The following is a 26,948-nucleotide window of genomic DNA, read 5'->3' on the forward strand; positions in this document are numbered from 1 at the left end:
ACATAAAACCACACTATCTGGGGACTTCCCTAGTGGTCCAGTGGTTAAGACTTTGCCTTCCAATGAAGGGCATGTGGGTTCAATCCCTGCTCAGGGAGCTAAGATCCCACATGCTTCGCTCCAAAAAACCAAAACATAAAACAGAAGCAATATTGTAACAAATTCAATAAAGACTTTAAAAATGGTGCACATCAAAAAAAATCTTAAAAAACCCCCCACACAATTATTTTAATATGTATTAGTTTTCTTATTATTTTTAAAATGAATTATTAAATAAATATTTTAACAATTTCTCAGCTTTAGTTTCTAATACAGTAAATACTGATAGTAAATACTGATAATACTGATAATAAAGAGAAGGAAGGAATACAGTAAACCAAAGAAACCAGAGTTTGTCCATTCTCACTTATTCCAAAAAAATATAGAAAGGAATGACTACAGGAGCAAAAATAAATATTCTGTTCAGACTGTAATAAATATCCTGTTCAGATTCCCTTAGGAAAGAGCAGTGGAGAATACTTCTAGCATTCATAGCAAGGAATCTTGACCTGTTGTCCAACTGGTCAAAACATAGATGATCCCATCTGAAATGATTTTTATGATCCAAATTCCTGGGAACATATTAATATGTTCAGCAAAGACATTCCACCTGTTTTAGAAAATACTTGAAGCTTAAAAGAACCAAGTCATATGAATTTATACTAAGGAAATAATCAGTAATGTGCACAAATATTTAGCTATAGGAATGTTAATCTTTGCACTATTTATAATAGTGAAAGAATGGAAGTCACATACATATTCAAGAACATTGAACTAATTTTAAAATTTATTTGATGTCCATATATTAGATTACACTATAATTCAAAATGATGTGGATGTCTTTTATTGATACAGAAAACTATTTGGGATTTATTATTAAATAAAATAAAAGCAGGTTGTGAGAAAATTAGCTTTGTGTGACCCCAATTTATTTTTTTAATGCACATACTACAGGAAAAAATTCTGAAATTATAATAATACCAAATGTTCATAGTGGTTATCTCTAACTTGCAAGATTCTAAGCAATTTTTAATTTCTTCCTTTAGCTTCTTTTTATGGTCTTTTTTCCCCTTAATTACCATACTTTGCTTGTGTAACAAGAAAAAAACTGTTCCATTTATCATTTTTAAAGTCTCAACTCTGTAGGGTGAACATCACAATGATTAGTTTGGGCCTCCTAAGAGGAAAGGAAGTGTTTATTTTGTGTACAGAAGAAATAGCAGGTACAGGAAACACTGCATCTTTTACAAATATTAAAAAGAGATGTGAAAAATAATGAAAGGAAATGCTGGAACATTCTGGGATGATAGCAGCCTGAGCACGTGTTTGTGGTGTTGCTCTACCACTAAGAGAGGCATAACTGCAGCTACGAGGGCTTGGAAGGCACCTTGGATGCTTCTGAGCCTCATGTCCTCTAGGAAGAACATGTGGGTGTGAGGAAATAGAAGTAAGAGACTATGAATTTTTAAAATAATTTATCAAATTGTTTTGGATATCTATCATTTTTAATTAAAATTTTTTTGGGGGAATCCATAGGTGTTGGACCTATAAAATACTCCAGTTTTGTGAAAGGATTTTAGGCAGTGAATCATAAACGTGTTCATACCCTTGGACCAGTAATCCACTACGAAAACATAATTCAATGATAATCCTTAAAAAAGAAAATGTACTAGGCACAAAGGTACAAATAATTACTATATTAAAAACAAAGAAAACTACCTAAACTCTCAAGAGTCAGGAAATAATTAAATATTTAAGCTATCAACTCAATGTACTATTAATGTGGCCTTGAAATAAATATGAAAACTCCGTAGATGCATGAAATGTGAAGAATAATGTATAAAAAAATTTTAATGACAGATTTATACTGTAATGAAACTTAGGTTTCTATATTGATGTCACAACATTGCAGATACAAGGTCAACACACAAAAATCAACTATATTCCTACAGACAAGTATTGTACAATGAAGAATCAAAGTTTTAAAAAATGCCACTTACAGGGCTTTCCTGGTGGGGCAGTGGTTGGGAATCCGCCTGCCAATGCAGGGGACACGGGTTCAAACCCTGGTCCGGGAGGATCCCACATGCCGCAGAGCAACCAAGCCTGTGTGCCACAACTACTGAGCCTGCACTCTAGAGCCCACGAGCCACAACTACGGAGCCCGCGTGCTGCAACTACTGAAGCCCATGCGCCTAGAGCCCGTGCTCTGCAAAAAGGGAAGCCACTGCAATGAGAAGCCTGCGCACCACAACGGAGAGTAGCCCCCGCTCGCCACAGCTAGAGAAAGCCCACACACAGCAACAAAGACCCAAATGCAGCCAAATAGAAAATAAATAAATAAAAAGAAAAGAAAAGCCCACTTTATTAAAATAAATAAATAAAAGAATAAAAATACCATTTCCAAAAGCTCCAGAATAACGGAAATACTTAGGTATTAATCTAACAAAACTTGAATAGGATCTATATGCTTAAAATAACAATCAAAATACCCACTTATTTGTCAAATAACTATTCTGCATTTCAGCTAATTTACTACTACCCAGAATATAAATAAGGCTTACTAAAAGTTCAATAACAATTATAGTAATATTCAAAGTAATAAACACATTGCTCTACTTAATTGCACCAAGTTGTTTGACTATTTCCTCTCAATACAGAATATATATATTCTTTTACTACATATATAAATTTATATATATTTAAATTTATAAATATTTAAATATATATATTCTCTTATAGTCATAGTTTTAACGTAATTGATAATTTGATTATTTAAAAGCAAAAACTGTTAAAATCCCTCTGAAACTGAATGCTACAATCTACATAAGATCAGTTAAATAAACTATGTTTGTTTTTGGATTTAGCAAGTTGCAACTTGTATCAAATTTGGATTTTTTTGTCTCTTTTGAATCCTATTACTACAAAATTTTCTTGATTTTAATCCAAGCCCTCTTAAGCCGTGGGAAAAAAAGCTAACAAGAGCGGAGGGCTGACTAATTATAATCTATCTGGATAATTTAGGTCCCAAATCATTCCTTTAAAAAATAATTTTTTTTGTTCTGCCTGAATGATTCACCAGATATTGAACTGAACGTTTGCCACATGCACATACCTTTCATGGTGCACTTGAGAATATTCTCCTACTTTGCCCATAGAGAGGACCTCACTCAGTCACTAATTCCTAATATCAGTTTCTATTATCCATGGCATTCCTGCTATCTGTTCCTGTATCTGTGATCTGTGGTCTGAACTGTCTTCCAGTTATCCTAAAGGACTTCCCTCACACACTCAATTCCTCAACCTATTCCATCTCAGTAATACTCATTGGTTGGTTCAGCAGAGGAAACACTATCCGACCCTCCTGCCTGATTGAAATAGGATTATACTAATTCTGATATAGAATCACATAGCCAAAATGATTATGAAAGGCTTATGTTTTAGCTAAAATAGTTGCCAATAGATAGATACCTATATTAACAAACTGGTGCTGCACAACTCTTATTAGTAACCTATTTAGGGTCACATAGTACTTCATGGAACTTAAGAAATTATCTAATAATAAATGGGCAAAATATCGACTTTTTTTCCACAGAAGGTTCATTATTTTAAAACAAAACCAATGCTCACCAAAATTTTAACTGGCTTCAGCACTTTTCTAGTAATGACTCCAGGGGCTCTTAAACGAATGGTTTCCAAAATACACCATTTAATTAGAGGGAGTTTCTTCAAGTCATCCTCAGACACTTTAATCTTATCTTTACCTGGAAAGAGAATTAAAAAAAAAAAAGATGGACTTAAAGAGGCCAGAAAATGATTTTATGTAAGCTATATAAGTTAAATACTGTCTCTGATATCAGGTGTTAATATTATTATTACTTTTGCATACCAAGTTTAGTAAGTTATTGACTCTTTTTATCATTTTCTTCTTACCAAGTTAAAATGTATGGCATATAAAACTAAACCAATGTTGATTACTGTAATGTAATGGATTGGTATTCAACCTTGGTTCTCACAGTCCTATGGCTATCAGATGACTAAGATAGTCCCTGTCAGAAAGATGTTCAATTTTTACTCATTTCATTGTTTCTTGTCCAAATTCTCATTCCACTTAAGGAAGGAGCAATAAAAGATCGGCATCAAAAGTACGAAGCAAGAGATCTGAGAAGCCACCTGACTTACTACTTCTATCTCTTCCCTGCTGATTTGTTTTTGTTTTTGCTTTTGCTTTTTAATCATACATTTCAGAAAGCCCCAAAAGAATATTAGGAAAGGGGTGATGGGACACATGTATTTCATCTGGAATGATGAGCTCTCTAAACACAGGTACATCAAACATTCCTACTGTAAGTTGCATACCTTAGCTAATATTTAGATTGTAGTCACGTGGAAAAGGATTGCGGTTGCCCTTTCTATGGACCAACATATGGTCAGGGACTTCAGTCAAATGAGACAGTTTAATTAACGATATTTCAAGTAAAATGTTTACATTTTGAAAATTAAACAACTCAGCTTTCAATTTTGACAGTACTTGCTTAATAAAAGTGAACAACATGGTCAGTTTAAGTCAACTTTCACATTTTCCTCCCAACTGTACTGGGCATGAGTGGATGAGAGTGGAATGTGGGTCTCCAGCCACATTTCTCTTTCACTCTGGATGAGGCTTGTCCTAAAGCCAGCCCATCCTGCAGAAGAGGGTTGGGTGGGTGCTGCCTGGGAAACCTTCTCGGTCAGTACAGGTGGAATTCCTGAGGAGTCAGAAGCAAATGTTTCTGGTTAGTGGAGTCTGGGAACTAGGGCTTTTGAGCTCTGGTTCTATTAATTCCCATAGGGGCGTCTATACACTCCATTAAACTTGACAGATTTTTGAGCACTGGGCAAGAGCCAGGAGTTGAGTCAGCCTCCACCAGGGTTACAACAATGAAGGCATTCTTGCAATACACTCAGTCTAGGAGGTAAGAAATGAACACACAGTTAACAGGTACACCATGCAGGCAAGGAAACCGTTCTATGAGATATAAAATATTTGAAGATAGTTAAAAGCAGGGAAGGTATTGAAATGCAGGATAATAAATTTTAGAAGACAACTTAAAAATGTATGAGGGGATCTGAGTTTCTTTTAGAGTGTACTTGAGTGAAAAAAAAAAAAGAAAAAGAAGACCATTGTCTACATGGCAGGTGACCAACAACCTATTAGAAAACTAAGGAAAACTCTCCAAGGGAGAAATGGCAGATGGGACTTTTAAGAAGAGAAAATTCAACTTTATGTCATATACTCAATTTTTAAGTTGTTTCTGGCTACTGTGTAATTTTCGCTTTCCTTGTCCTATATTTTTAATATTTTAATAAATTCAGCTAACACATACCTTAAGTTAACACTTGGGGAAATAAAGATCTGGGTATGTCCAGGAAGCAATGCAATATGGAAAAGAGGCAGAACTGCAGAAGGGAAAAGAGCGAAAGTGGAGAAATCAGGAAATGCGAGACTGGAAGTCAAGAGAAACTCCGAGAGGCACAGGCCTCCACTTCTGGCCGCCTCCATCACTTCTCCCTCCAAAGATCCCTAGAACTCTGGGAGGGAGTTCAGACCAATTTCACCTTTATCTTGGAAACCAAGGTGGCCCCAGCAAATGAGGGCCCTTGCCGAATGGACACTACAAAGAAATTAGCAGTAACCTACACTTCAGATTCTAAATCTTACTTTAAAAAAGGTTTTTCTCTTTAAAAATCTATTTAGAGCATCTACATTAGACAAATTCACCAAACAATCCCTCTACTTATTTTTTGTATTTTACTTTACTGAAGCTACAAGATACAGAAAATAAATATTTCTCTAATTGATCAAGGATAAATGACTACCACGGGTCAGATTAAGTGTTTGAAATCAGATCTGTGTGACTCCATAGTGACCAACCTATTACGAGACAGGCATAATTCTGGCCTTGAAAAAGTTTGTACTCTGGTAATAGTGAAGTTTCTGACCTTATTTTGGAGAAAAGGTTTTTTATGAATTATTCTTAGGAGACTAATTGAATTATAAAGTGCAAAAAAATGTTTTGTATTCTACAATAAAGAAACAAAAGCTTGTTCTGAGTTGAAAACAAAATCTATTATGACTTACAAATGTAGAAGAGATGTAGACTACACTTGGAAAATAAATGTTTTGAAAAAATATTTTTAGTTTCTCAAGTCCCAGTGTGATGTAGGAAAATTAAGGTAGTATTCTCAGACTAGACAAAGAAAAAGAAAAAGATGCTGTTTTCAAAGAACATCTTTAGGTTAAAGACCTTTCTTATTATAACTCTTAGAAATGGCTCTGTACCCATACTGTACATATTTCAATGCACATCTGTGGTTTGTTCTTCCAGTGTTTTGACTCTAAAATTAGAAGGCTCCACTTGGAAGAATGCCAAGGTAATCATCAAAAGGGCTAGGGCCTAATGGAGATGGGGACCAGTACAAAAGGCAGCCAGGGAAGAAACTATGGGGTAAAATTCAGAAGCCATCTGTTTAATTCTTGGCACAAATGCAATAAAAGTCAAACCAGGGGCTTCCCTGGTGGCACAGTGGTTGAGAGTCCGCCTGCCGATGCAGGGGACATGGGTTTGTGCCCCGGTCTGGGAAGATCCCACATGCCGTGGAGCGGCTAGTCCCGTGAGCCATGGCTGCTGAGCCTGAGCGTCCGGAGCCTGTGCTCCGCAACGGGAGAGGCCACAACAGTGAGAGGCCCGCGTATCAAAAAAAAAAAAAAAAAGTCAAACCAAATCATAGGATATTTGAAACCAAATAAAAGAAAGGATGAGTCTTAAGTTCAGAAATAGTGAAGAATGTTTCTAAAATGTTCTGTATAGTTTTGGGTTTCCGCAGGCATGATGACAAGCATGTTAGAACACAGTAACTGTAACTTATATTTGTTAAGGATATATAATAGATTAAAATTCTACTACTTCAACCATTTATTCACTCAATATATATTTGCTTCATATCTGTTACATGTTAGCCCAAGCATAGGTGCTATAAGAGATAGGAAGAGAATAACACTAATTTATTGACCATCTAATGTCACCAATATGTTGGACCACTTCATTTATTCCTCATCACAATCTGCCAACTATCAAGTTATCATGTGTCCAAGGAGAAGCTTGAAAGTGTCAGAGCAGCCTTCAAACCTATGTCTGTCTACACTAAAAGCCCTTACCCTTGCTGCCTGGGTCCCAGCACCTCCCCTGAGAGGAGAAACGAATAAGAAAGACACAGTCACTATTTTAAAGGAGCTTGGCCATAAGGACACAAAATAATATCTGGATACAAATAACTATAATATAAGTTTCATAAGAGAGGATTTGAGTCTCAGTGGCATTCATCCCCTCTTGCCTAGGGCTGGCGTTTCAGCTAAGCCTGGAAGGATGAGTAGCATTCACCCAGGCAGAGAGAAAAGTAACTTAAATTCCAAAATTAATTATAAAAATATGATTTCTTGGACCTAAAAAAAAAGGAACATGAATCAAACAGGATCACTAAAGCAGGTCCTTTGTTGAGAGATGACTCCTCTGTCTTCTTCATATTTCAAGCTCCCTCCCCTTCACTCACACACACACACACATTTATTCAATAAGTAAATATATAAAATACAAAAATTCTGTTCCTATAGTCCTGAAGTAACATTATATCAAGATTTAACTAATCATTTTGGGAAAATAATCCATGTTTTGCGAAAAAAAGGAGAATGACAGGCATTTGCCGAGTCATTCATACCTGTGGAGACATAATTCTGAGGAGATTGAATCAGAAGGTGGGGATGAATACTGAGGAGGCCCTGTGCTTCCCCACAAATGGAAGACAGGTGTATGTCTACCAAGGGACACACAGAGAAGTGAAGCAAAGAATATACTCCACTGAAATCTAAAGAGTGCATCCCTACACATTCTACCACCTCTTTATTTACTTTTGAAAGCAGGGATTCTCAGTTCTGTTTGCTGTTCTATACTGTGAGGTTGTCTTCCTTCACAGACGTTGTCTTTCATATTCACAGAACAGCTTATTTAAAATGTTTAAAATTAAGGTGTGTGCAAAAGGCATAGTACACATGAAGGACAGTGAATTGGGATAAAAAATGCATGAGATAAAGGCTGAAAAATAAAGAATCTGATGTAATAACCTTAAGCAATGATTCCTACCAAAATTTGGTCATGAAATTTGCTTCCCAAATTTTATAATTTTGCTAAAAAGCAATATCAAATAACAGAAGTTGGTGTTTATACTGTTATTTGGGGAAATGATGTAACAGCTTTGAAAAAATCCAGCATTTCTATGATTTCTCTTAAAAAGCAAGGAAGCAGAGACATCAATTGCTGACAGAGAATAATAGGAAACGAGTTTTCTGGCATATTTTCTCAAGCAGAGACCTCAAGATAACCTCCTGAAAAAAAAAGTCAGTTTTTAAAGAACAGAGACAAAGCTAAAGAGAAATAGTAAATAAAATTTACAGTATTCCAGAGGAATATAAAATAAGTATCTTACATCCTTTCCTTCATTTCAGGAATTAAAAAAAATTTTGAATATGATAAGTAATGTTCAAATATTCAATTAAAATATTATATCTCTATTCCAGGGATATTTACAAAACTGCTGTTTTCTTCTAAGAAGAAAGCTACATTCACATCTCAGAAAGAGTAAGAAAGGATAAAATGTCCTGAAGTAGATATCATTTACAATACATTTTATATGTCCTATGATCCTATAACAGTTATTTACAGGCAATGAGAATGTACTGGTTACAAATTTCTGGAAATTTTTAGTGAGATGAAAATTAGTTTGGTGACTTGTCTCCCAAAAGGAGACAGCAATAAACCCCTTTCTGCAATATTCTTTCAAATGTGAAAAGAAATATTGTGAAACTTTTAAGATTCTCTCTTTGTCTTTAACTTTTGACATTTTAATTATAATGTGTCTTGGTGTGGGTGTCTTTGGTTCATCTTGTTTGGAACTCTCTCTGCTTCCTGGACTTGTCTGTCTGTTCCCTTCACCAGGTTAGGGAAGTTTTCAGCCATTATTTCTTCAAATAGGTTATCTGTCCCTTTCTCTCTCTTTTCTCCTCTGTGACCCCTATAATGTAAATGTTAGTATGCTTGTAGTTGTCCCAGAGATCTCTTAAACTATCCTCATTGTTTTTTGTTTTTTGTTTTTTTTAGGATGTTGCTGTGTTGGGTCTTTGTTTCTGTGCAAGGGCTTTCTCTAGTTGTGGCAAGCGGGGACCACTCTTCGTCACGGTGAGCGGGCCTCTCACTATCGCAGGCTCTCTTGTTGCGGAGCATAGGCTCCAGAAGCGCAGGCTCAGTAAATGTGGCTCACGGGCCTAGTTGCTCCACAGCGTGTGGGATCCTCCCAAAGCAGGGCTCGAACCTGTGTCCCATGCATTAGCAGGCAGATTCTCAACCACTGCGCCACCAGGGAAGCCCTCCTCGTTGGTTTTTATTCTTTTTTTCTTTTTGCTGTTCTGATTGGGTGATTTCCACTAACCTGTTTTCCAGATTGCTGATCCATTCTTCTGCATTGTCTAATCTGCTGCTGATTCCCTCTAGTGTATGTTCTATTTCAGTTATTGTATTCTTCAGTTCTGATTGGGTCTTTTTTTTTTTTTTTTTTTTTTTTTTGTGGTACGTGGGCCTCTCACTGTTGTGGTCCCTCCCCTTGCGGAGCACAGGCTCCGGACGTGCAGGCTCAGCGGCCATGGCTCAGGGGCCTAGCCGCTCCACGGCATGTGGGATCTTCCCGGACTGGGGCACGAACCCATGTTCCCTGCATTGGCAGGTGGACTCTCAACCGCTGCGCCACCAGGGAAGCCCTCTGATTGGGTCTTTTTTCATATCTTCTATTTGCCTTTTCAAGTTTTCACTGAGTTCATCCATTCTTCTCCCAACTTCGGTGAACATTTTTATGACTATAATTTTGAACTCTTTATCTGGTAAATTGCTCTTTGTTTCATTTAACTCTTTTTCTGAGGTTTTTATCTTTTTCTTTTGTTTGGAAGATATTCCTTTATCTTTTCATTTGCCCAACCCTCTGTGCCTATTTCTATGCATTAAGTAGATCAGCTATATCTCCTGTTCTTGAAACAGCAGGCTTATGTATAAGGTGTCCTGTGGGGCACAGGGGTGCAATCCCGCTTGACCACTAGAGCCAGATGCTCCTGGGATGTCCCACATGTGTGCTGTGTGCATCCTCCTGTGTGGTTGGATTGCAACTGTGCCCTGGCTGGCTGTGTGGCTCTGCTGTGACTGCTGTGGGTTCATGGCATGCAGGGTGCCCCCCCGCCCCTCAGAGGTGGAGCCACTTTGTACAGTTGCTGGGGCCAGCTGAGGCCACCTGCCAGGTGGGGCAGGGGCTGCTTTGAAGGGGCTGGCTGGGGAGGGTGGGATGGGAAAGGTGGGTCCTCAGGAGAACGTTGGCGTGGGGCACATGGTGTTAGCTAGTTGATGGAGAGGGACAGAAATGTTGCCTGCCAGTACTGGGCCAGATGGTGGAAGGAGAGGTAAAAAAAAAAAAAAAAAAAAAAAAGGCATTGGCCAGTGCCTTCAACCCTGGAGAAAATTCCACCATATCCCTACCCCTCCAGCACTCACCCCCAAATTGTTCAGGGAACCTCCTGCAGCATATGACCCAGGTACCCCTCACATTCTCCTGCCTCTGTGCTGGTACTCAGAGTAAGTGAGTTTGTGTGTGCACCCTTTAAGAGCAGAGTCTCGGTTTCCCATAGCCCTCCAGCTCTCCCAAATGTAAACCCCACTGGTGTTCAAAGCCAGATGTTATGGGAGCTCATCTTCCCTGTGCAGGTCCCCGAGCTGAGGATCCCCATATGGCCTTGGACCCCCTCACTGTGAAGTGGGCACCTCCACAGTTGTGCTATCCCTCCCACATGTGGGTCACCACACTGGGGGTATGGGTTCTGTCTAGACTGCATCTTTGACCCTCCTACCCATCTTGACATGGCATTCTGTTTACATTCTTAGTTGTAGAAAATCTGTTCTGCTAGTCTTCAGGTCATTCTCAGAGATAATCATTCTACTTGTAGTTGTGGTTTTGGTGTGTCCATGGGAGGAGGGGAGCTCAGGATCTTCCTACTCTGCCATGTTAATCTGGCACTCCTAAATGTTTCTTTGATAGAGAAAAAAGGTGTACACTTGGCGTTTTATTCCTTATAAAATACTAACTTCCTTTATTACTATGCATGTCCATTACTGTACACATCCACTACTGAACATGTTCTGTGAGACAAAATTCTGTAAGAAAGATATTAAGTTAAATTTATTTTTAAAAAGTCAAGAGAGGGCTTCCCTGGTGGAGCAGTGGTTGAGAGTCTGCCTGTCGATGCAGGGGACACGGGTTCGTGCCCCGGTCCGGGAGGATCCCACATGCCGCAGAGCGGCTGGGTCCGTGAGCCATGGCTGCTGAGCCTGCGCGTCCGAAGCCTGTGCTCCGCAACGGGAGAGGCCACAACAGTGAGAGGCCCGCGTACCGCAAAATAATAATAATAATAATAAATTTTTTAAAAAGTCAAGAGAAAGAAGATGAGAGTAGATGAAAGATTATGAAGTATATGCTAGGCTATGGAGTTACATGCTTTTTAGTTCACTGCTGTTCCCTATAAACTGACTATAAATGTAGTCTCCCAAGTGACTGCAGGATTCTAGGATATTAACTCATTGCAAATGTTGACAGTTTAGAAACTTTTGCCTCAAGAATATGAAACAAAATAGAAAAGTGACTTTTTCCTGTAATTTTTTTTTTACCTTTGAAAGAAAAGATCCTGAATTTGCTTTTTTTGGCAAAAGGGAAGCAAATAAGGGCCATGATGATCAATTATGTCCTGTGCCAGTCGTGTACTCTTTTGTTATAGCAACTTATATAATAAGTTTTACTATCTGGTAGGGCAAATATGGCCTTACCAATTTACACTTCGATTAATCTTGATTTGTAATCACACTTAATCTTCAAAAAATATTTAAGTCATTTTGTTAATTCCCTCCCCACCAAAACCATTGGAATTCTCCTTATAATTAATTAAATATATATTAATTTGAAAGTGGTTGGCATTTTCATGATATTAAGCCTTCCTGTATAGGAACATGATATGGGTTTTTCTTTATTTAGATTGTTTTTTTAAATATTGGTTTTTTAAAATATGTTTTTTTTTTTTGTTTTTTTTTTCCTGCGGTACGTGGGCCTCTCACTGCTGTGGCCTCTCCCGTTGCGGAGCACAGGCTCCGGACACATAGGCTCAGCGGTCATGGCTCACAGGCCCAGCTGCTCCGCTGCATGTGGGATCCTCCCAGACCGGGGCACGAACCTGTGTCCCCTGCATCGGCAGGCGGACTCTCAACCACTGTGCCACCAGGGAAGCCTTAAAATATGTATATTTTTAAATGCTATAGTTTCCTCCCTCTAGGTCCTGTCCTCAACCTGTCCTCAATGTCTTTATGTAAGAGAAATACCAGTTAAATAAACAGGAAGGACAGATGGAAAGTGGAAAGGAAGACTTACAAACAGCTTAAGGTATTTGTGGTGGATACAGGCTGGGAAAAGCAGAGAATAAGCCTAGAGACTGTCCATGGACAGTGAATACGGGCATTAGGGGTTTAGGGACTGTAGCTGGAGCCTGGCAGGTCGCAGCTCCTTCAATTCTCCCTCTCTAGTCACTAGCTGCTTCCAAACACCTCAGTCATTTCTGAACTTCCAGCTCTGGTTCTTCAGACTTTTCCAGGGGTGGATAAAACTTTTTGGCATCTGAAGGATGTAGGATGAATTTTGATTATCAGACATATATTCCTATTGCTGGGAAAAGCGGGTCTCATGCTCAGTCTTTCAGCCCCAACTCAGCTGTGGAAGGGTGGGCCTTGGGCCTGGGACACTTCCTCACCAGGAGACAAAGGGCCCACACACCCTCTACACAGCCTGTGCCAGGTGCATCACCTTGTGTGGGAATATCTTTCCTTGTTTCAGGGTCAGAGAGTACTCTTCTGTCTCTGCTTAAAGTATGTGCAGAATACGGCACCTGTCCAACTCCACTGTTACATCTGCCCTCCGAGGAAAAGGGACAGGGTTCTTTCCACTGCGGTGTGAGAGGGATGTGCAGTGGCCAATTTCCCTGCATCTCCCACAGGGAGAGAGACATCCTGGTGATGGGGGACTGACACCCATTCCTGAAGCTGATCTTGCTCTCTTTCTTCTCTACGTGAGTTTAGCATTGTTTTTTATTTTTTTTGCGGTACACGGGCCTCTCACTGTTGTGGCCTCTCCTGCTGCGGAGCACAGGCTCCGGACACACAGGCTCAGCAGCCATGGCTCACGGGCCCAGCCGCTCTGCGGCATGTGGGATCTTCCCGGACCGGGACACGAACCCGTGTCCCCTGCATTGGCAGGCAGACTCTCAACCACTGCACCACCAGGGAAGCCCGAGTTTAGCATTGTTGCATCCAGTGCCTGACAGCATTGTGTTTTCCTTGGCAACTTTGATATCAAGATGCAGTGAGCAGAAGTGTTTAGAGTCCTCCCCTGGGATCGATAACCAGTGTCTGGCACTCTGCTTGACACCTATTGAAAATTATAAGCAATAACCTTTCGGGGGTAGACTCTGATCAGCAGCTTCAGTGTGATGTTCATAACTACAGACCAAGAATGAAAGAGGCAGCTATAACAGTGAATTGAGAAAGATACCAAGGACTACAATAGTGCTCAGAACAGGTTATTAAAACGGATGGAAGACAGAGTCAAGAATCAAAAGACTGACCCTCCCCACCCTTTCTTCCATCTGTCAACGCACATATAAAAATATACCAAATCTCATTCAATCATTTAGAGAAAAGATTAATGCCACTATACCAACACAACCAAATAAGATTCTCCTCTAAAAAAATAGTACCCTATGTTATTTGCAGAAATATTTCTTTCATATATTAAAAAGAGATTATCAGTTCCTCTTCTACTAGAATATAAAATGAAGCCTGCTTCATAATTATGATAGTTTTTTCAAGGAATAAAGAACATAGTCCAATTTATAATATATAAAAGGTAGAGATATTGATGAAAAAAGACAACAATGGGTAAACAGTAACAGGTAAAATCAATTTAGATCTAGAAATACCCTTTCTTTATAAACTCTGCATAATAATTCTAAATTTTTGGATTGTGTTCTCTGGAGAGATGTCAACCTGGCTTGAATACCTTTATCTCATTATTTTCTAAAGAGGGAAAAAGATTATCTAAATGCCTGAATAATTCTCCAACAGAACACTCAGGGAAAAGAACTGTGTCTGAATGAAAAATGTAGAGAATAAACAAAGCAGATTAACTCTGCTACACTGGGGTGAGATAGTGAAAGACTTAATAAAATGAGAACTGCCAGAGTAGGACCGATCTCTAAGCTTGTAAATAATCTACAGCTATCAGAGGTATCTCTTTCCACCTGCTGAAGCTAGGCAATAAATGAAGACAGAATGACTTCACACAAAATCTCCTGGGTTACAGTGTCACAAGACACATTTCAGGTATTATATAGGCAGAAAATAATGGAAGGAATGTAGCCTCCTGGGAAACCTCTCAGGGGCCAGATATCAACCACACAAGTTTCACCCTTGTCTTTGTGCCTGGATTAGTGGATTGGAAAGTAACCAGTTGTGAGCTCCAAAATGACACCATCTTGGTCATTAAGGCCAAAGGGAAAAGAGGACAAGAAAATTATATATTTGGAGTGGGTTTCCAATGAAATCTCCTGCATTTATAAACACTTTCTTAGGTAATCTACATATATTCTGCAAGGTCAATGGATGAGAAGTAGTTTGTGAAAAGCTCTGGCATAATTTAATGTTTTCTGAGTTTATTCCAGGATTTTTAAAATCTGGTCTAGCAGAGGAAAATGAGGCTATGTAAGGAATTTCCTGTATCATATGCCAGAGCCTCCAAAATCTCCAAATTAGGTTCATATTGTCCAGCTAGTAATGGGAATGGAGAGAATTTTTTTAAATAAAATAACTTTTCTCCATTCATAACTCCATTGTAGTGGCCTTGGCTCTGCTACTGATCTCTTTCTTCAATATTTTGGTCGATATGTGGTATAAGGGCCAAGACTCTATCATAGACACAACTTTGGCTATCAGCCATTGAGCCCTGGCAGGCTGCAGAGGGGTAACAAGAGTGAGCTTCTTCAGTTAGCTGGAGGGACTCAGGTCTTTAATATGCCATGATGGAATCCTCCAAGGATGTTGCTATGGGTTATCTAGATGGTACTGGGACACATCCAAGTGGATAAAAGTTGAATACGTTATAACATGGGTAAGAGGTGACTACAGAGGCGACTTCAAGAATAAATGAAAATGTTTAAATGCAACGAAGTAAAACTGATGAACTAATTAAAATAATGCAAACAACATGGAATTTGCCTAGAACATCATCATAGGATCTGAGCCTCATTTATCACTCTGCTGGTTTTTATGCTTGTTTATAATTATGAGCAGAGGTGAAATCTTTTCTCACCAGTGCATGGTGAGTGTAGCCATTAAGTTAGTGTCACCAGGTAATAGCATCTGGTCACTTGACAGTGTTGGTCTGTCCCCAGGCAGGATTGCTGCTAAATCAGAAAACAGTGGTGTCAAGAAACGTTATTGGTTGGCTCTGAGTAAATTTTCTCTTTTATCCAAAATCACACAATTAGTGAGTGACAGGATTGAAAGCCATGAATCAAATTTCTGACTTTTATCCAATGAAAATTTTGCAGTGTGTTTTTATGATCCACAAATTGTGATTTTATGTAAGACAGGAATTGTTTCTATGCAGGTGCATTTCTGTTAACTAACCTGATTCCTTGTAAATTAACAGAAAAAAATTTACTAATTTTTCCCTTAAATAAATGTGCAATAAAACTGAATGGCCGGGCTTCCCTGGTGGCGCAGTGGCTGAGAGTCCACCTGCCGATGCAGGGGACACGGGTTCGTGCCCCGGTCCAGGAAGATCCCACATGCCGCGGAGCAGATGGGCCCGTGAGCCATGGCCACTGAGCCTGCGCGCCCGGAGCCTGTGCTCTGCAACGGGAGAGGCCACAACAGTGAGAGGCCCACGTACCGCAAAAAAAAAAAACAAAAAACAAAACTGAATGGCCACTAAAAAACAAAAACAATAAACACATGCAAAAAAAAACAACACAAAAACAAACAAGAGTGCTGTATATGCTACCATAAATTAACACAAGAAGGTGAAAAGGGCCAAATGCAACCAGTTTAAAATTTTAAATGCATTTTTATTTGTTTTTGTTTGTTTTTAAGTTTGAACGACCTTCTGCTGGTGGGCAGATACTCACAGTGGGAATCCTAAATTAGAAAAGAAAATTGCTTGAAAACACAGTCTAAATAGGACCCAAATGTTAATGCCTGTGAGAATTCTGTGAGAACACAGTGAGGCCACACCTGCAGTCTCTAACTCAAACCAGCTCTTCCTCTAGATACGTGTTTTCTAACGCCTAACCATCTTCAAGTCCTTGCTCAATATCACCTTTCCAGGAAGGCCAACTCTGATCCAACTATTTAAAGCTACCACTTTCCCCCTATTTCTGGCACCCTTGATCCTCCCTAATCTGCTCTGTTTTCTTTTTCACATAGCATTTATCAACATCAAATATTTTTGGAATTTACGTATGTAAACCAACAAACAAGCAAGAATAACAAGCAGCAATAATAAGAAACCCTGAGCAGAGAGGAGAATCTCATTTCCAGAATTACCACATTATATTATTTTAAATGTCCAGCTTTAAATTGGACAAAATTTAAAAATTGTAAAACACATGACAAAAAATATGAAATATGACATGCAACAAGAACATATAGACCACACAGGGAAAAAGCACTCAATAGAAACTAGCCCTGAAGAAACTCAGGTATTGGATTTACTAAAGAAACACTTATAAATCAGATATTTTAAATATATTCAAATAATTAATCATGTCTAAAGAACGAAATAGAGAATATTGATAAGGAGATAGAAATTATAAATAATAAAGATTGGAACAGAAATAAATGAAATAGAGAACAGAAAATCAATAGAAAAAATAAGATCAAACAAATCAATAAAATCAAGTTAGTTCTTTGAAAACAAAATTGATAACCCGTTAGCTACACTGACCAAGAGAAAAAGAAAGAGGACATAAATTACTAAAATTAAGAATGAGGGAGAGGTTTTCCTAGTGAGCTTACAGAAATAAAGAAGATTATGGGGAAAACTAGGAACAGTTGTATGCCAACAAGTTAAATAACCTACATGAAATGGATAAACTCCTAAAAAGACACAAACTCCAAAACTGACTCAAGAAGAAATATATAGTTCTCACTTCAGCAGCGCACATGCTAAAATTGCAAAGATACGGGGAAGATTAACATGGCCCCTGTGCAAGGATGACACTAAAATATGTGAAGCATTCCATATTTTTCTGGTGATGTAATGTACAGCATTGTGACTATAGTTAATAATACTGTATGATATATTTGAAAGTTGGTGAGATAGTAGATCTTAAAAGTTCTCATCACAAGAAAAAAATTGTAACTATGTGTGGTGATGGATGTTAACTAAATTTATTGTGGTAACCATTTCACAATATATACATATATCAAATCATTATGTTGTACATCCAAAACTAATAGGATATTGTATGTCAATTATATCTCAATTTTAAAAAAGAAGAAATAGATAATCTGGGCAGACCTGTAACAAGTGGAGAGATTGAATTAATCAAAAACTTCTCAAAAAAGAAAATTTCTGGACCAGATCACTTCACTGGTGAATTCTACCATATGGTTACAGAAGAATTAACATCAATCCTTCACAAACTCTTCCAAAAAATAAAAGAGGAGGGAAATACTTCTGAAGTCATTCTATAAAGTCAAAATTATTCTGATACCAAAACCAGACAAAGATATCACAAGAAAGAAAACTATAAATCAATGTCTTATTAATATAGATGCAAAATTCCTCAACAAAGTACTAACAAACTGAACCCAGCAACATATATAAAGTCATATGTTTTATATGCATTATACACCATAACTAATAATTTATCTCAGGAACACAAGGGGGTTTAACATCTGAAAATCAACTAACTTAAAACATCAACATACAAAATATAATATTAGACTAAGTGAAAGAAGCCAGATACAAAAGACCAAGTATTCAACAGCAGCTTTTACCCTCACACTTATTTTATAAGGAAGTTGGGCAAAGTGTCCGAGATGGGCTCTAGCGGTGAGTATTGAGGCTAGAGAGATGCTGAGTTAGAAGTTCACTAAAAACTTCTTCAAAGAAGGAAAAGGTAATCTTGTAATAGAAAAGAGCATAAGAGGGACTTCCCTGGTGGTCCAGTTGTTAAGACTCCGCGCTCCCAATGCAGAGGGCCCAGGTTCAATCCCTGGTCAGGGAACTAGATCCTGCATGCTGGAACTAAGACCTGGTGCAGCCAAATAAATTAACTTTTTAAAAAAAAAAAGAAAAGAAAAGAGCAAAAGAATGGGAGAAATGCCATACTCAGTCTGATTCTTATTTCATGCACTTTAATGTCCTTCCTTTGACAGGATCCTTTGTATGGGCATATGGATATCTCCCTTGATAGCAACCTCCAAAGATCTGTGGCATTCACTCACAATATCTAAATTCTTGAGCTGCTACATCTTATGCTTGAATTGATCTGAACTGCTTCTGTATAAGCATGGCAAAAACGTCTGATCTTTTATAAACTGAAAGCACTGATATAGTATAGCTAGTACACCAGTACTACTACTTGAAGGAGAATTTTTCTGTCAGAGGAGAACAATAGGTTCTAAAAATAAACAAGAATATAGAAAAAGGGGGAAAGTTTTGTCTTTCTCCACTAGAACTGTGTTCAAGAGTTCAACATTCAAGCACAGTAGAAATTTCAATGAATGTAAGGCTTCTGTTGTGGCCTTTGGGTCAGATAGGCTCCCCATATTATCCCAACCATCCCCATCACTACCTTTTTATTTCTTAAAGACCAGGAATTTGGAGAACCCTATGTCAGGAGCAGACTCTGGTAAGATAGAGCATGTGATGATCAAGAACATAGTCCTTTTGTCATTTGTAGACACGCAGGCAGGCATATTTCCATTAGCTTTGTAGATGTAAGCTCCATAAAGGCAAGTCATCTTCTCTTACATCCACCAGTGTATCTCCAGAATCTAACTTGTTAGCACTGTTGGTACTCAATGATTCTAATGCTCACCACTTCTGTGAAATACGACCTAGTGTCTGGTGATTCACACTCAAGGCTCAGAGACGGTGTGGCTTCAATATCCATGTTGACCAAGCCAATTTGATTTTTGGCTTAACTCAATAAGAAGCAGTCAAAATAAATTTAAAAATCCAATAAAATATGTTCAGCAATCATGAAGGAGAGGAGGGATAATTGTTAATTGGCATCACAGTCTTTTGTCTTACTATTATATTGTGTTCTTCCAAGAAAACCAAGTCATTTATTATTTTTTTACATCAGAATATATAATTTGACATATTAAAGGGTTTTTTTTAAAAAAAAATCTACTCCCAAACAGGTCAATTTATGCTGAATAAACTAGTGGAAACTACTCCATTCAAGCTTATTTCTGCTTTTTAAAACTGATGATAATTGATGAGTGCAAATCTGGACCAAAAAGGGCAAGGTAGCAATCTCTACCTGCAGTTCTAACCCACTAAACCTCTAAAAACTGTGACTTTGAAAATATTCCTTTGGTGGTGTAGCCTTACCTGACATCCATATCCCATTAATACTGTTAAGCAATACATGGAATATGCACCATATTACTTTCATAAAATCTGGAAAACCCTGAATTCCAAAACTATGACTTGTAGTTCAATTGAGGCAAGGGGCTAAGAGATTAGAAGAAAAACCCTGTGCATTATACACTTATGTTTAAATAGGGAATTTAAGCAAGTCACGACCTCTGTTTCATCATTTGGAAAATAAGGGAGTTGGTCCAGGTGACTTCTAAAATCCTTGACAGTAATTAAATTCTAGGATCCTACCTAATCAATTTATATCCTGAAGCATATAACAAATTATGTTCAATTTGGACTACTTTGAAATTCTATTAAATTATGGGCATTTAACTTTGCCCATAATGTGTGACAAGCACACATTATTAGATATCTCTTCAATTATGCAATTTAATTCAGTTTTAGTACCTGCTGTGCCAAACACAGATGATATGCCTTCCATAATGGTCCTGTGGATATTGGGATGAGAGAGGACAAATGCAAATGTCCAAAATGCAACCTTAGAAAGAAAAACATATGTCAAAACATACAACCTTCTTTGAACATGAACAAAAGCATACATAGTATTAGCCACAAACATTTAAAAGAAACAAGGAGATATTTAAACTAAATTTAAAAGCATGTTAGTAAAGAGTATCTTTGAAAACAACTAGATTTTATGAACAAAAGAGATGTTACATATCTCTAAGGGGTCAAATTTATGATTTTATTCTGCCACTATAGTTTCACAATATTGTTTATATAGAGTAAACTATTTTCACTAAAAAAAAATGGGAAAAGCAGGGTGTTTTATTGTACTAATATACAACATAAAATATTATATAGGCACATATTAGAAATTTAGGAGCAACAAATTATGACACTTAAGAATGTTAGTCCAAAACAAAGGCATTTTTCAAGATTTAATTCCTTGAAATACAAATAAATTAGCAAATCATATATTCTGCAAATGAAACATGGTAATTTTAAATAAGCCCCAGGAACTGTACCTAAAATCTTATCAACTAAATTATGAGAGTACTTATATCAAAACTAGGGTCCTTTTATACCTTATTGAAAAAGGGTGCTTCCAAGTTCATAGGGTATTACTTAACATAGTATGTTTGCAAGTTCTCACTCTAGACCAAACAAAATTATTTCACATCTTTCCTCATTGTGGTATTATAAGATAAAATTACACTGCTAAACATCAAAGACATACAGATGGCTAACAGGCACATGAAGAGATGCTCAATATCTCTAATTACTTGAGAAATGCAAATCAAAACCACAATGAAGTATCACCTCACACCTGTCAGAATGGCTATCATCAAAAAGTCTACAGATTACAAATGTTGGTGAGGATGTGGAGAAAACGGAACTCTTGTACACTGTTGCTGGGAATGTAAATTGGTGCAGCCACTATGGAAAACATTATGGAGGTTCTTTAAAAAACTAAAAATAGAACTACCATATGGTCCAGCAATTTTATTCCTGGGTATATATCCAGAAAAAATGAAAATACTAATTCAAAAAAAATGCATGTACCCCAGTGTTCACAGCAGCACTACTTATAGTAGCCAAGACATGGAAGCAACCCAAGTGTCCATCAACAGATGATTGGCTTAAGAAAATGTGGTACATATATACAATGGAATATTACTCAGCCATAAAAAAGAATGAAATACTGCCATTTGCAGCAATGTGGATGGACCCAGAGAATAGTACGCTTAGTGAAATAAGTCAGACAGAAAAAGGCAAATATTGTATACCACTTACATGTGGAATCTAAAGAATAATACAAATGAATGTACAAGCAAAACAGACTCACAGATATAGAAAACAAAATTGTGGTTAACAAAGGGAGAGAGAAGGGGGGAAGGATAAATTAGGAGTATGGGATTAACAGATACAAACTACTATGTATAAGATAGATAAGCAACAAGGATGTACTGTACAGCACAGGAAATTATACTCATTATCTTGTAATAACCTATAATGAAGTATAAGCTGAAAAAACACTGAATCACTATGCTGTACACCTGAAACTAACACAATAGAGTAAATAAACTATACTTCAATTTAAAAAAATTAATTTTCCATTAATTCAGGTAGATATTTTTGCTTCTATTTTCAGGTTACACATTAAAGGAAACTTGTATCAAATCATTAAAAGAAGATCGGATTCCCTTTCATCTGCTTTCTGTAAACACATATTGTGAAAGAAATTTCATCTTAGGAAAACCAATCCTGAAAAGACTCAGACAACACTTTGTGTTACTCAAGTCTTTCTGTCTCTTGTGAGGGACTGTTAAACACCTTTAAATGATCCCAATACTCCCCCCTGTGGTCAAAAGAGGAAGAGCAACGGTCTGAAAGGAAGTGCTTGGACTAAGCCAAATTCAATACTACTCATTGTTTTCCCCTTTGTGACAGTAAACTGATACTGTGGGCATAAACATGGTGCTGTTTACATAAACAAAGTGAATGGGAGAACTGAGGCCTCTATCCCAAGATCCACTTTCTGTGGCATTTTCCAGATTAGGAAAGTCTTACCCTAGAGATCAACTAGTTCATTTTTACAGAGGAAACATGCTCAGAAAGCTCTCTTCAACATGTCTCCCCACGTGGGTCCCTTCTATACTCTCTATAGATGGAAGTGCTGAATTATTGGATTTAATTAATAACCACTCCATACTCAATCCATCATTTTTTTAACTTACTTTATTGAAGCTTAGTTGATTTATAACATGTTAATTTCTGCTCTACAGCAAAGTGATTTAGTTTATATATATATATATATATATATATATATATATATATATATATTCTTTTTTTTTTTTTTCCTGTATGCGGGCCTCTCACTGTTGTGGCCTCTCCCGTTGCGGAGCACAGGCTCCAGACGCGCAGGCTCAGCGGCCATGGCTCACGGGCCCAACTGCTCCGCGACATGTGGGATCTTCCCGGACCGGGGCACGAACCAGTGTCCCCTGCATCGGCAGGCGGACTCTCAACCACTGCGCCACCAGGGAAGCCCCTATATATTCTTTAACATATTCTTTTCCATTATGGTTTATTACAGGATATTGAATATAGTTCCCTGTGGTATACAGTAGGACCTTGTTATTTAAAGACTCAAGAGCTCACGTTGGGGAAAAATATATCTTAGTGATAGTACATAGATTTTTCAGTTACACAAAAGAGGGGTTTAGAGTTTTACGTGGTTAATTAGAGTTTTAGAGATTCACTAAAATTCGGTAATACCTTATTTTAAAGCAAACTCAAGGAATTCAGTTAAACTATAAATGGTTGTGCAACGGTGTTAGTTACTATGTTTGATGCCTCTTAACAGATTTCTCTTCTAAAATTGTATATTATATTCCAGTTAAAACTTTTTAATTAAAAAATTACTCTTTTAAAAAGAAAAGAAAGGCATATAAAAGAGTAACCAATAAATGCTGTGGAAATTGAGAGTGAGGGGGGGAAGTCACTACTGAAAGTGTTTAGAAAGAGCTTCAGAGAAGCAGATTAAAAAGGTAAAAAGTCAGGGGCTTCCCTGGTGGCGCAGTGGTTGAGAGTCCGCTTGCCGATGCAGGGGACGTGGGTTCATGCCCCGGTCCGGGAAGATCCCACATGCCGCGGAGCTGCTGGGCCCGTGAGCCATGGCTGCTGGGCCTGCGCGTCCCGAGCCTGTGCTCTGCAACGGGAGGGGCCACAACAGTGAGAGGCCCGCATACCACAAAAAAAAAAAAAAAAAAAAAAAGGACATTTGGCAGCCAGGAATTTCTTGGGACTTGGAAATGGTTTTCCCATAGAATGGTTAATATCTGGGGCCAGTCCACCAAAGTTCACCCAGACTTTGGTCTCATAACAGAGCCTCCTGGTGTCCTGTACCAAGCCTGTCTGAAGCCTGAGGTCTGAGTTCCGTGGTCCTAGAGACAGAGCACAGAGTAGAAGAGAAGAGAATGATCTAGGCACCAGGAAAGCACAGGCCCCTGGCAGGGCTTCTGGCAGCTCTCCTGGCTGCCTTGGGAGATCACAGAAGCCAGGACAGCAGTGGCCACTCCCACCCTTGGGCATTTGAGAGGTCAAGTTTTGGAAGCCAAGGCAGTTCATTATTAGTGGGCCATTGAAAGAAATGACTGATTGAAACCATGGTGTTACTTTTTATAAGAAAAGAAAGCTAACATTTATTGAGCCAGGGACTGTTAGCCACTTTCCACTTCTTAAAAATATAATGCTCATAGTATCCTATGAGGTAGATAACATTCATGCTATTTTCTAGATAAGGACACTGAGGCTCCCAGTTAAACACTTGGCCCATTGTCACCCAGCCGTGGGATCTGCCTTTGGACCTGACTCTAAAGCCAGTCCAGGGTCTCTTCCCACACACCAGCTGCCTCTTAGAAGTGCCAACAAGAGCCAGCAAGATGGAACTTCTGATGATCATCAGACACTTGCTTTCTGCAATTGATTTAAATTCTTTCACACCAGTGCCAGGAACAAATTCCAAAAAACTGACTCCCCCTGAGTCAGATCAATGGGGCTTTGTGTCCCTTTCTTCTTCGGGGGGGGCCTTTCTAATGAGATGTTGAAAATTAATCCTGTGACAGAAGTGGCTGTTTTTTTGCTGCTTTGGGAGTTGTTTTGATATTTGCCTTTTAATTTTGCTCTAGCTTAATCAGTTTCCAAGAAAATTGTATAAGGAAAAATCAGAGAATAATATTAGAGATACCTAAAGAAGAGGAAAGGGTTAGACTACTTTTATTTGCCCATGCCAGATGAAATACGTATTTTAGTGGCTGACACACATTTGAGCAGAGAAGCCAGAATTTCCATTTCTGCTCTGTACCCAGTTCGTTTATAATGGGTTAAAGACAACTAGAATATCAGTACTTAGAAAGCCCTCCACAATCTTTATAAGAGGAAGGAGAAACAAATAATACTTAACACATCTTATTTCTATTTGTTAGAAGAAAAAAGAAAAAATGAATACCTTTATCTTTATAGATAGGTTGAAAGTTCTTATTTAGTAGAAACCAAATACATAAAAAGTTTACCCTTTAATCTCTCAAATAATTTAAGTGCAGCTTAAGCTGATATGAAATCCTCCTGATGCAGGAAACTGCTGTGCATCGAACATGAAGTGCCAGACAAATCTCATGGCTGTATTCTAGTTCATAACAGCTTAAAAAAAACACAGTTCAAAAATCTCTGCTCTCTTTAGAAGTATCGTGAGTTCCAGTGTCACCAGCTCCATTCATGGGGAAGCTTACAGGACCACGATGCCAAGCAATGCAAACAGGAATGGTGCATAGAAGGAGAATGGGTTCAGGGGTCGACAAAGAACTCATGATCACTGGGTAGCAGCTGGGCTTATCTCGCTGAATCCTCACAACAATCTTGCAGAGAAATGAGCGTTACCATTTATTAAGTACCCAAGTCTAGGACCAAACTAAGAGTTTTATTATCCCTTTTTTACCAATAAGGAAATGGAGGCTCAGAGTGTTCGTCACCTCCATGAGATTCTATGGCTATGGCTGGGATATCTGGATTCAAGTCCAATTCTAACTGCACTATACGTTTACCTACTCTCTCCCCAGTAAATGTCTGGGGTCAAGACTTACTCATCTTTGCAGCACCAATACTAAGCATGTTGCCTGACATGGAAAGTACAGAAAGTGCTGCATACACAGGTGTTGTCACAACTGACCCCAAAGTGCAAATGTTTCCCTTCACCTGTTACACGCTGCCTTTCAAAGGGCAGAATTCACTTCAGATCTCTGCTTTGCCTCCTTTGTGATCTTGTCAGATTTCCTTAGGCATTCAGTTTTGTTTTTCTATCTCACGATCAAATCCATTACAGTCTTTTTCTTCCCCATGATAAGAAGTGAAAAGAATTTAAAAAAAAATAAAGAAAAATGAAGGGAAAAACTGAAAGTACAGTAGACAGAAATGCAACCCTTCCTTTACGAATATACTTACAGGGACAGCATTGGACAGAGAAGCCCAAAGTAGTAAGAGCCCATAATTGGGACTCTTTTCTTCATTTGTTTCCATCTCTAGGAGATCCAGCAGAGTCTGCATTACTGTCTGCTTAAAAGAAATAAATATTGTCAAACCAGAGCTATGTGACAAAGACTGATGTTAATAAACAAAGATCATGCATTTTTCTTTAATCTGAAAGATACTATTTTTGCCATTCTTAGGTTTGTGATTTCAGGCATGCTAAGGGATTTACATACTTACTGGTAGTATAGTAATTGGGAGTAGGGACTCCGGGGTTCAACGCTCTTACTGCATTGGTTCAAATCCTGGCTTAATTTTTTTTTTTTTGCGGTACGCGGGCCTCTCACTGTTGTGGCCTCTCCTGTTGCAGAGCACAGGCTCTGAACGCGCAGGCTCAGTGGCCATGGCTCACGGGCCCAGCCGCTCGGCAGCACGTGGGATCTTCCCGGACTGGGGCACGAACCCGTGTCCCCTTCATCGGCAGGCGGACTCTCAACCACTGCACCACCAGGGAAGCCCTGGCTTAATTTTTTAAAGACTTTATTTTTTAGAGCAGTTTTAGGTTTACAAGAAAATTGAGAGGAAAGTACAGAGATTTCCCATATAACCCTTAGCCCCACCCAAGCATAGCCTTCCTCATTATCAACATCACTCGCCAGAATGGGACATTTTTGACCAAGGAAGAAATGACTTTGATACATCATAGTCATCTAAAGTGCGTAGTTTACCTTAGGATTTACTCTTGGTGTATGGGTTTGGACAAATGCATAATGATATCTATTATCATTATAATATCATACAGAGTATTTTCGTAGCCCTAAAAAATTCTCTATGCTCTGCCTATTCATCTCTCCCCACCCCCTAACAACCACTGATCTTTTTACTTTCTTCATAGTTTTGCCTTTTCCAAAATTTCACATAGTTGGAGTCATACAGTATGTAGCCTTCTCATATTGGCTTCTTTCACTTAGTAATAGGCATTTATGGTTCCTCCATGTCTTTTCATGGCTTGATAGCTCATTTCTTTTTAGTGCTAATACTCTATTCTTTGGATGTACCATAGCTTATTTACCCATTTACCTACTGAAGGGCATCTTGGT

General features: G+C 38.3%; 1 protein-coding gene across 2 annotated transcripts in view; it reads right to left on the minus strand.

The window, feature by feature from the left end:
- CYP39A1 (cytochrome P450 family 39 subfamily A member 1) overlaps positions 1 to 26,948 on the minus strand; it is a 68,382-nt gene that overhangs the window by 24,636 nt on the left and 16,798 nt on the right. The window contains exons 6-8 of one of the 2 annotated variants that reach the window (XM_081247162.1): positions 25,825 to 25,932; positions 20,269 to 20,359; positions 3,670 to 3,803 (exon numbers count right to left, since the gene is read on the minus strand). In XM_081247162.1, coding sequence (XP_081103288.1) covers positions 3,670 to 3,803; positions 20,269 to 20,359; positions 25,825 to 25,932 — 333 coding nt within the window. Of the gene's footprint in view, positions 1 to 3,669; positions 3,804 to 20,268; positions 20,360 to 25,824; positions 25,936 to 26,948 lie in introns of both variants that reach the window. The other variant, XM_081247161.1, reaches the window with a different exon arrangement.

The sequence above is a fragment of the Mesoplodon bidens genome, assembly GCF_964165515.1.
Source record: "Mesoplodon bidens genome assembly, chromosome: 10".
Lineage (NCBI taxonomy): Eukaryota > Metazoa > Chordata > Mammalia > Artiodactyla > Ziphiidae > Mesoplodon > Mesoplodon bidens.